The sequence below is a fragment of the Salvelinus fontinalis genome, chromosome 2, assembly GCF_029448725.1.
Source record: "Salvelinus fontinalis isolate EN_2023a chromosome 2, ASM2944872v1, whole genome shotgun sequence".
NCBI classification, from domain to species: Eukaryota; Metazoa; Chordata; class Actinopteri; order Salmoniformes; family Salmonidae; genus Salvelinus; species Salvelinus fontinalis.
In genome coordinates this window covers 92,171,789-92,182,781 of record NC_074666.1, presented here as the reverse complement: position 1 = coordinate 92,182,781, position 10,993 = coordinate 92,171,789, and the positions used below count along the sequence as shown (strand labels likewise).

At 51.4% G+C, this 10,993-nt stretch overlaps 1 protein-coding gene across 1 annotated transcript in view; it reads right to left on the bottom strand.

The window, feature by feature from the left end:
* Positions 1-5,004: 5,004 nt before the first annotated feature.
* The window catches only part of LOC129867638 (bromodomain-containing protein DDB_G0280777-like), a gene marked incomplete at its 5' end in the record, with an annotated part of 25,247 nt that continues 19,258 nt past the window's right edge, over positions 5,005-10,993 (bottom strand). Inside the window, 4 exons of the mRNA XM_055941168.1 lie at positions 5,005-5,450; positions 5,661-6,099; positions 6,145-6,726; positions 8,880-8,935. Of these exons, the coding sequence (XP_055797143.1) occupies positions 5,005-5,450; positions 5,661-6,099; positions 6,145-6,726; positions 8,880-8,935 (1,523 nt within the window). The remainder of the gene's footprint in view (positions 5,451-5,660; positions 6,100-6,144; positions 6,727-8,879; positions 8,936-10,993) is intronic.

Here is a 10,993-nt window from a genome sequence, read left to right as displayed (position 1 = left end):
TCTATAACACATACATATGTCACAGGCTTGTCGATGAATGGGTTTCTGACAAACACCGTTATTTTTAGAGACTCGCAAAGAACATCAAACAAAACCTGCAGGCTGCCGGGGAAGATATCTGCCTTTAGAATAGTATGTCCGCTGGCCTCTACATCTCTTCACATACCTATTGGAGGACTAATTCACACAGTGTCTTTAAACACGCCTCTAAGATAACATGCAGCACTAAGATTAGATGGACATATGGCCATTGTGCTGAGTGGAAAAAATAACCATATTGATTAGCATGGATTTAAACACACACACACACACACACACACACACACACACACACACACACACACACACACATACACATACACATACACATACACATACACATACACATACACACACACACACACACACACACACACACACACACACACACACACACATATAGAATAGAAATAGGCCTACTCCACACAATGGTAACAATTAGTTAAAGTAATCAGTGCCTGTAGCCAAGTTAAGTTAATTAAAGTAGTGACCATTCATTGTGGCTTGTGTGGTTGGTGAATATAGGCCTACAGTAGTTCTGAAAAACTGTACCATGAATGTGCAGACACTATGGGTATCCAATGCAATGTGTTTATGAATGTATATCCTGTTCAGGTGAAAATAAAACACATTTTCATTGGGCCAATAAAGCTGTAATAAAGTGATAATGAACCTAGAAGCCTCTCCTCACAGTGGGATAAGTGTGAACTGAGGAATGTATCACTCTAACAGCTGACTCCCAACACAATAAAATCTAAATACCAACTTGGTGTAATAAAAGAGTCCATATAAAGTATAGTCCTGAGTCATAGGCAGAGTCCCAAATGGCACCCGTAGGCTCTGGTCAAAATAAGTGGGAATAGGCTGCCATTTGGGACTATATTGGCCTAATAAAAGGGCCCATATTCGATTATGCACCTTAAATGACACATAGAAACTGACTTGTTTGACAGTTCCTTCTAGAGGTCAGACAAACATTCTACAGCTTCCATTCAGTTTGACAGTTCCTTCTAGAGGTCAGACAAACATTCTACAGCTTCCATTCAGTTTGACAGTTCCTTCTAGAGGTCAGACAAACATTATAGAGCTTCCATTCAGTTTGACAGTTCCTTCTAGAGCTTCCATTCAGTTTGACAGTTCCTTCTAGAGCTTCCATTCAGTTGGACAGTTCCTTCTAGAGCTTCCATTCAGTTTGACAGTTCCTTCTAGAGGTCAGATAAACATTCTACAGCTTCCATTCAGTTTGACAGTTCCTTCTAGAGCTTCCATTCAGTTTGACAGTTCCTTCTAGAGGTCAGATAAACATTCTACAGCTTCCATTCAGTTTGACAGTTCCTTCTAGAGCTTCCATTCAGTTTGACAGTTCCTTCTAGAGGTCAGACAAACATTATAGAGCTTCCATTCAGTTTTCCTCCTGGAGTTTAGACCCAAACAGCACATGGTTTACTGCCAGGAGTCAACAGACTAAATCATGACATCATCCCCTAGCAGCCAGAAGCATCGTAATTCAATTGCGTGCTCCCGGTTCCAGGTATTGATTCTTAGTCTGTAATTCCCTTTACGACAACACAGCTTTAACCGTGCTTGGTTCCCGATTGACACCCTGTTTCCTATTTAGCGCACTACTTCTGACCGGAGCTCATATCACACTATGTAGGGCATAGGGTGCCACTTGGGACACAGACAATGAGTTAATTTCCCATTTCAAAGCTATAGGAACAGTGAACAGTTAGCCCAGTGTTCACCAATGTGTGGTTGTAATGATCAGTATCTCAGTGCATCTCAGTGAGTTCCCAGCGTTAGCTAGACCTGTTGTAACCCACAGCAACACAACAGGCCTCTCTCTGTTCTAAACAACTACAACCTGTTCCTGATTCAACCCTTGACCTCTGTCAAGTATCAGAGTGATATGTAGAGTTAAATCATTTCAGGAATTCTGAAGGTTTTGATTGAAGCCTGAAAAACAGCAGACGAGCCACTTTATCAACATTGAAAGGTGTACCGTTGTGGGTTTCTTTGAGGAGCCATCTAAATGGACTTGAGCCATGGAGATTAGCAGTCAATGTCAACGGCTCCTTAATGCTACTAGTTCAACGCTGTCTTCATCAAGCTCTCTTCCTAACCCTACAATGGAGGAAGTCAGGGGAGCAACGTTCAAAGGACTTCTGGGTTAAGCTGCTCCAAGAATTTCCGGACAGTTTTAGGACATTTGTGTTGAGGTTGACCAACGCACTGTGACGGGGAGGGGAGGGGGGGGGGGGGGGGGGGGTCTAGTGCATCTTCACTGACTGAGAAAAAAAGAGATCACATTCAGCAAGGAACAGACAGTTTCTTCCTCTGGTGGTTTATGGAGTCTATTAGCATCGTATTTCATTACTCGATCAGTCAGCGCTCAATCAGAACGGCAAACCAATGTATCATGATCTGTGTTGACCATAGAAGCTGGAGGCTGTTGGCGGAGACAATGAGCTGGAAGACAATAACGTCTGAATGACAACTGACAACTTATGTTAGTTATAGGTGAACATGTAACAGCTCATCCTCTGGCTCAGAACTGGTATTTCTAAACACATTAGAGCTGCAGGTTCATAACTGTGTAGGCCTACAGGAAGTATCCACAGTGGGGAAACACAGTGCAGTTGTATCTGTAGGATGTCATGAAAGAACCCTGTAGCTGATTGCCTGGAGTGGTTGTTAGGTTAATTAAAACCCCTCAGCTTGAGTAAAGCCCAGCCAGACCATTCAGACCCCTGTCAGACCAGAGCACCATGACCTCAGACAGCCAAGGAACACTACAGACACCCCTTAATAATGATGCTTCTGTTCAGGGACTGGGGAGGGAGCGAGGGAGAGAGGGAAGGGGGGGGAAACCCCACAGGGTTCTGTACTAATGACCATCACTAGTGACCGTCACCACCCTGGATCAACAGAGTCATTTCCCTCTGCTCTGTCTTTTAGTGAAGTCACAGTGGAGTGAGGGAGGGAGGGCCGAGGTCACATGGTCATCCACATACCAACCAGTAAACTTACTGTTAAAACATTCTAGATGATCAGAAAGGGTGCCAGTTATTCAGGGTTACTTGAGCTGACCCAACTCTTTCACCATGGAGGATAGTCCTCTTACCATGAGGTTAGTTATTTCAGTGTTGGTCCTAACTTTATCCTTAGGAGGGGATGGACAGGGAGAGGGTATGGTGAGGCTTGACTAGCTCTCGTAAAGCCTCCACCACTGTCTAATTATCAGTCAGTTGCCTGGGGAGAGGAGGTGCAGGGGAGAGAGGGGGCTGAGGAGCAGCTCTGCTGGGTGGCCTGGTCCAGGCCCGTCCCCCGTGGAGGGGGGGCTGAGGAGCAGCTCTGCTGGGTGGCCTGGTCCAGGCCCGTCCCCCGTGGAGAGGGGGCTGAGGAGCAGCTCTGCTGGGTGGCCTGGTCCAGGCCCGTCCCCCGTGGAGAGGGGGCTGAGGAGCAGCTCTGCTGGGTGGCCTGGTCCAGGCCCGTCCCCCGTGGAGAGGGGGCTGAGGAGCAGCTCTGCTGGGTGGCCTGGTCCAGGCCCGTCCCCCGTGGAGGGGGGGCTGAAGAGCAGCTCTGCTGGGTGGCCTGGTCCAGGCCCGTCCCCCGTGGAGAGGGGGCTGAGGAGCAGCTCTGCTGGGTGGCCTGGTCCAGGCCCGTCCCCCGTGGAGAGGGGGCTGAGGAGCAGCTCTGCTGGGTGGCCTGGTCCAGGCCCGTCCCCCGTGGAGAGGGGGCTGAGGAGCAGCTCTGCTGGGTGGCCTGGTCCAGGCCCGTCCCCCGTGGAGAGGGGGCTGAGGAGCAGCTCTGCTGGGTGGCCTGGTCCAGGCCCGTCCCCCGTGGAGAGGGGGCTGAGGAGCAGCTCTGCTAGGTGGCCTGGTCCAGGCCCGTCCCCCGTGGAGAGGGGGCTGAGGAGCAGCTCTGCTGCGTGGCCTGGTCCAGGCCCGTCCCCCGTGGAGAGGGGGCTGAGGAGCAGCTCTGCTGGGTGGCCTGGTCCAGGCCCGTCCCCCGTGGAGAGGGGGCTGAGGAGCAGCTCTGCTGGGTGGCCTGGTCCAGGCCCGTCCCCCGTGGAGAGGGGGCTGAGGAGCAGCTCTGCTGGGTGGCCTGGTCCAGGCCCGTCCCCCGTGGAGGCATTGATCTCTGCTGCCCACATCTCCACACTGTTGGTCCAACGGTGCTGTAGAAGCCCCCCACCCTGCAGTCTAGAGCGACACAGAGAGGAGAGGCCATACACATAGAATAATTACAACACACAATATGGTCGCCTTGAAAGGGGATTCTCATCTAGTCCTTCTATTTCTATGGCCAAGGCCTGGCACAGCGGGGACTCCGGCCACAGATATAGCCAGTTGGCCACGCTTTCACAGAATATAGACATGCTTACAGCAAGAGGTAGAAAGACAGGAGCTGCCAGACAAATTGTAGGCTGCCAGTCACTCATACAGGAGGGAGGGAGGGAGCACGGGAGGAGGGAACTCCCAAAGGCCGTGGGAATGTTTTTTTCCATTCCAACCTTCCTCCTCCTTTCTCTATAAGTCACTGTTTTATTTCCCAGTTAGACTTCTTGACTTATTCTCTTCTTGATACTATGAATTTAGAGAGGAAGACATCTGGGCACCACATGCTGCTGGAATCAAAAGGCATGAAGTGATCCTGGAAAACAACCCATTCTGTTGAAATATGACATGAAGTGATCCTGGAAAACAAACCCATTCTGTTGAAATATGACAGTGTGGGGTTTTTCTATTCTCGTCAGTTTCCAGAGTTCCTTTTTGGTGAAACAATGATTGGTTGTATTCTAATCCTCTGCTTGCTATCTCACTGACGTTGTCAGAGGAAGGGAAACAGTTATTCTAACCCCAAACAGAGCTGCATGGGAGCTGCATGGGAGCTGGGTCGGAGCTGGGTCGGAGCTGGGTCAGAGCTGGGTCAGAGCTGGGTCGGAGCTGGGTCGGAGCTGGGTCAGAGCTGGGTCAGAGCTGGGTCGGAGCTGGGTCGGAGCTGGGTCGGAGCTCGGTCGGAGCTCGGTCGGAGCTGGGTCGGAGCTGGGTCGGAGCTCGGTCGGAGCTGGGTCGGAGCTGGGTGGGCGGTCGGTCGGAGCTGGGTGGGAGCTGGGTGGGAGCTGGATGGGAGCTGGGTCGGAGCTAGGTGGGAGCTGGGTGGGAGCTGGGTGGGAGCTGGGTCGGAGCTGGATGGGAGCTGGGTGGGAGCTGGGTGGGAGCTGGGTGGGAGCTGGGTCGGAGCAGGGTCGGAGCTGGGTGGGAGCTTGGTGGGAGCTGGATGGGAGCTGGGTGGGAGCTTGGTGGGAGCTGGGTCGGAGCTGGGTGGGAGCTGGGTGGTAGCTGGGTCAGAGCTGCATGGGAGCTGGGTGGGAGCTGGGTCGGAGCTGGGTGGGAGCTGGGTGGGAGCTGGGTGGGAACTGGGTCAGAGCTGGGTCGGAGCTGGGTGGGAGCTGGGTGGGAGCTGGGTCAGAGCTGGGTCGGAGCTGGGTGGGAGCTGGGTGGGAGCTGGGTCAGAGCTGGGTCGGAGCTGGGTGGGAGCTGGGTCAGAGCTGGGTGGGAGCTGGGTGGGAGCTGGGTGGGAGCTGGGTCAGAGCTGGGTCGGAGCTGGGTCAGAGCTGGGTCGGAGCTGGGTGGGAGCTTGGTGGGAGCTGGATGGGAGCTGGGTGGGAGCTGGGTGGGAGCTGGGTGGGAGCTGGGTGGGAGCTGGATGGGAGCTGGGTCGGAGCTGGGTGGGAGCTGGGTGGGAGCTGGGTCGGAGCTGGGTCAGAGCTGGGTCGGAGCTGGGTGGGGGCTTGGTGGGAGCTGGGTCGGAGCTGGGTGGGAGCTGGGTCAGAGCTGGGTCGGAGCTGGGTGGGAGCTTGGTGGGAGCTGGATGGGAGCTGGGTCGGAGCTGGGTGGGAGCTTGGTGGGAGCTGGATGGGAGCTGGGTCGGAGCTGGGTGGGAGCTTGGTGGGAGCTGGATGGGAGCTGGGTAGGAGCTGGGTGGTAGCTGAGTCAGAGCTGGGTGGGAGCTGGGTGGGAGCTGCGTCGGAGCTGGGTGGGAGCTGGGTGGAAGCTGGGTGGGAGCTGGGTCGGAGCTGGGTCAGAGCTTGGTGGGAGCTGGGTCGGAGCTTGGTGGGAGCTGGGTGGAAGCTGGGTGGGAGCTGGGTGGAAGCTGGGTGGGAGCTGGATCGGAGCTGGGTGGGAGCTGGGTGGGGGCTTGGTGGGAGCTGGGTCGGAGCTGGGTGGGAGCTGGGTCAGAGCTGGGTCGGAGCTGGGTGGGAGCTTGGTGGGAGCTGGATGGGAGCTGGGTCGGAGCTGGGTGGGAGCTTGGTGGGAGCTGGATGGGAGCTGGGTCGGAGCTGGGTGGGAGCTTGGTGGGAGCTGGATGGGAGCTGGGTAGGAGCTGGGTGGTAGCTGAGTCAGAGCTGGGTGGGAGCTGGGTGGGAGCTGCGTCGGAGCTGGGTGGGAGCTGGGTGGAAGCTGGGTGGGAGCTGGGTCGGAGCTGGGTCAGAGCTTGGTGGGAGCTGGGTCGGAGCTTGGTGGGAGCTGGGTGGAAGCTGGGTGGGAGCTGGGTGGAAGCTGGGTGGGAGCTGGATCGGAGCTGGGTGGGAGCTGGGTGGAAGCTGGGTGGGAGCTGGGTCGGAGCTTGGTGGGAGCTGCGTCGGAGCTGCGTCGGAGCTGGGTCGGAGCTGGGTCGGAGCTGGGTTTGGGATAGGTATATATAGAGAAAGATGGGGTTGAGTCCCAAATAGCACCCTATCCCCTATAAATCGCACTACGTTTGACCAGAGCTTTATAGGCCCTGGTCAAAAGTAGTGCCTTTTCTAGGAAATAGAGTGCCGTTGGGGATGCAGCCAGAGAGAGGGCAGTAAGTTGAAAGTGAGTCTTTAGAATCTGCAGCGGCGCTGGGGGTGTACAGCTGTCTGAAAGAGCAGCAGAGCAACCCCTGGGGTTTATATTAACCCTGGTGATAATAGAACAGGGCCATTAGAGTCAAACAGGGTTTCTCTTCACTTTACCTTGTATGCAAATGTCCCTCAGGAGCGGGAAAGTGCTTTTTCAACGAACACAGCTTGAATCCTTCGGAACGTTGCCTGCAAATGGAACTCTGGGTTCTGGAACTCGGAGGCCAGCAGGATGGACAGATTGTTAACACTAAGCCTCAGTGTTCTCTATTCTGTTCTGAAAGTTGACTCTCCTCCTGAGGTCTTTCAGAGGGAGAAGTTGCATTTCCCTTCAGGTAGTTCATACAAGTCCACTTGGTTTTCTTTTTGCTGACTACAAACCCTTAGTAGTTTTTATGGACACAGGGGAATAAAATGGTTTAAGAAGCAGGAAAGCCATCCATGTAGATTCTTCCCAGCTAAATCCAATGCATCAGCATATTGATAGGCAGGAAAAGAACAGAACATCTGTTGAGAAGGAGGAAAGGGCCCAATGGGGGGTATATAGGGCTGCAGTAGGTATTGCAATATGCTGACATTTGTTTCTGAACATTCCCAAAATAGTTGACTTTCAGCTGACTCAGCTGTGTGAACGGTATTGGTTAAGACCTACTTTTACTTCTCGGAGTTCAATAGCTGGAAAACTAAAGTTAATCTCTCATCAAACTATTATCAACCAGGGACGGAAACTGTCGTTTCAGGTGGTAAAACCCGGGTTTTTATTGGAGGTCATCAGACCACAGCACTTTGTCAGACGCTTAGAAGAACATGGACACATTGTGGTTCAGTTCAGTTCAGTTTAGTTCTCTCCTTCTTTGTCCTCCTGGAGTTGTTGTTTAGTTCTCTGTCCTCCTGGAGTTATTGTTTAGTTCTCTCCTTCTCTGTCCTCCTGGAGTTGTTGTTTAGTTCTCTCCTTCTCTGTCCTCCTGGAGTTGTTGTTTAGGTCTCTCCTTCTCTGTCCCCCTGGAGTTGTTTAGTTCTCTCCTTCTCTGTCCTCCTGGAGTTATTGTTTAGTTCTCTCCTTCTCTGTCCTCCTGGAGTTGTTGTTAAGGTCTCTCCTTCTCTGTCCTCCTGGAGTTGTTTAGTTCTCCCCTTCTCTGTCCTCCTGGAGTTATTGTTTAGTTCTCTCCTTCTCTGTCCTCCTGGAGTTGTTGTTTAGTTCTCCCCTTCTCTGTCCTCCTGGAGTTATTGTTTAGTTCTCTCCTTCTCTGTCCTCCTGGAGTTATTGTTTAGGTCTCTCCTTCTCTGTCCTCCTGGAGTTGTTGTTTAGTTCTCTATCCTCTTATTACTGATCAGATCCTGTCAGACTGTAGACCTGTACATCTCTGATGTGATCACTGATCAGATCCTCTCAGACTGTAGACCTGTACATCCCTGCAGCAGCTAGGATAGAGCCATGAGTTGGATTACCAAAGTAATTGATCAAACACATCACCTAGCAGGAAACAAATCGTTTGGGGCAGGAAGAAGTTTCTTTCCCAGAATATTTTGTCACATTTTGCTGAACATTTATTCTGCTGACTGTAAGTCTCTCTGGATAAGACAGTCTGCTAAATGATCAAAATGTATAACTGTCATTTATCCATCCTTGCCACCCTAACAGAGGTGTTGGTTCTGTTGTTCTGTTAACAGCAGGAAGGCAGAGAGTGATAAAACTGCTATGTGGTAGCGCAAGGCTGAAAGTGACAGATCTATGGGTGGCAAGTAGCTAACCGGAAGGTTGCTGGTTCGAATCCCCAGCCAACTAGGTAAAACATCTGTTGATGTGCCCATGAGCAACTTAACCCTAATTGCTCCTGTAAGTCGCTCTGGATGAGAGCGTCTGTTAAATGACTAAAATGTAAAACCAGAGGAGAGCATACACATTACGCCTCCTCTCCGCCCTTCTCCTCTCCTCTTCTCTCTAGACCTGGGCCTTCTTCCAACCGTTAATCAGGTGGCCTTGATTCCTGCTGCTGCATATTGCTGGTATGAGAGGAGTCGAGGAGTGGATAGAAAAGGAGGGGAGGAGAGCATGGGAAAACCTTCCTTTGCATTATCTGTGTTGACAGGAATGCTGTAGAGATATTGGACATAAGAGCACAGTGAAGAAGGCACTGAGTGCTCAGAGAGAGAGAGAGTGATGAGGACGTCTTTTACGCGGTTGATAAGAGAAAGTTCCACCGGTATCTACGGCCAAAGAACGGCCTCATGGTTCCTTCTAAGAAGCTGTTCTCTTTGATTCATGTCTGGAACTTGTCTAACAGAAATGTTGCCAGATTATTCTGAGTGTCTGCATACCATCACCTCTTATCCAGTGTTTGGTGGTCTGAGGAGAGGAGTGGTTCCCACAGTAGTAGACCCTATAGTCCTGGTGAATCCTCCCCTCTGAGCTGGTAGATAGTAGTAGACCCTATTGTCCTGGTGAATCCCCCCTGTGAGCTGGTAGATAGTAGTAGACTCTATAGTCCTGGTGAATCCTCCCCTCTGAGTTGGTAGATAGTAGTAGACTCTATAGTCCTGGTGAATCCTCCCCTCTGAGCTGGTAGATAGTAGTAGACTCTATAGTCCTGGTGAATCCCCCCCCTCTGAGCTGGTAGATAGTAGTAGATCCTATAGTCCTGGTGAATCCTCCCATCTGAGCTGGTAGGTAGTAGTAGACCCTATAGTCCTGGTGAATCCTCCCCTCTGAGTTGGTAGATAGTAGTAGACCCTATAGTTCTGGTGAATCCTCCCCTCTCAGCTGGTAGATAGTAGTAGACCCTATAGTCCTGGTGAATCCCCCCCTCTGAGTTGGTAGATAGTAGTAGACCCTATAGTCCTGGTGAATCCTACCCTCTGAGCTGGTAGGTAGTAGTAGACCCTATAGTCTTGGTGCACCCCCCCCCCCCCCCCTGTGAGGTGGTAGATAGTAGTAGACCCTATAGTCCTGGTGAATCCCCCCCTCTGAGCTGGTAGATAGTAGTAGATCCTATAGTCCTGGTGAATCCTCCCCTCTGAGCTGGTAGATAGTAGTAGACTCTATAGTCTTGGTGCATCCCACCCTCTGAGGTGGTAGATAGTAGTAGACCCTATAGTCCTGGTGAATCCTCCCCTCTGAGCTGGTAGATAGTAGTAGACCCTATAGTCCTGGTGAATCCTCCCCTCTGAGCTGATAGATATTAGTAGACTCTATAGTCCTGGTGAATCTCCCCCTCTGAGCTGATAGATATTAGTAGACTCTATAGTCCTGGTGAATCCTCCCCCCTGAGCTGGTAGATAGTAGTAGACCATGACACTAGACATCACCGTGGTGATCATTTGACATCCAAGTTCCCATGAAAGGGCATTCTGTCTGTTCAAATTCTAACCACGATGGTTGTTATTAAGTTATTGAAAGCCTGTGCTCACCTCATTCAGATTACAATGGACCAGGTATGTAAGTTACGTTTTATTTGGATATAAATGTAGAGATAAAAGTACATGACTATACACCACACTCCTCCCCCAAGTCATCCGACAGCAACAGCCAAGCACAACAAGCTCTATACAGCCAGTCAGTCAGGGATGTAAATTCCTACCTTTGAACCTGTTCCCTGATAGCAACAGATATCAACACTGACCAGCAGCTTCAAACAGCCTCTGTCTAGAAGGAGATTGGTTAATGAAGTCACCTGACAGACCAGCGGCTTCAAACAGCCTCTGTCTAGAAGGAGATTGGTTAATGAAGTCACCTGACAGACCAGCAGCTTCAAACAGCCTCTGTCTAGAAGGAGATTGGTTAATGAAGTCACCTGACAGACCAGCAGCTTCAAACAGCCTCTGTCTAGAAGGAGATTAGTTAATGAAGTCACCTGACAGACCAGCAGCTTCAAACAGCCTCTGTCTAGAAGGAGATTGGTTAATGAAGTCACCTGACAGACCAGCAGCTTCAAACAGCCCCTGTCTAGAAGGAGATTGGTTAATGAAGTCACCTGACAGACCAGCAGCTTCAAACAGCCTCTGTCTAGAAGGAGATTGGTTAATGAAGTCACGTGACAGACCAGCAGCTTCAAACAGCCCCTG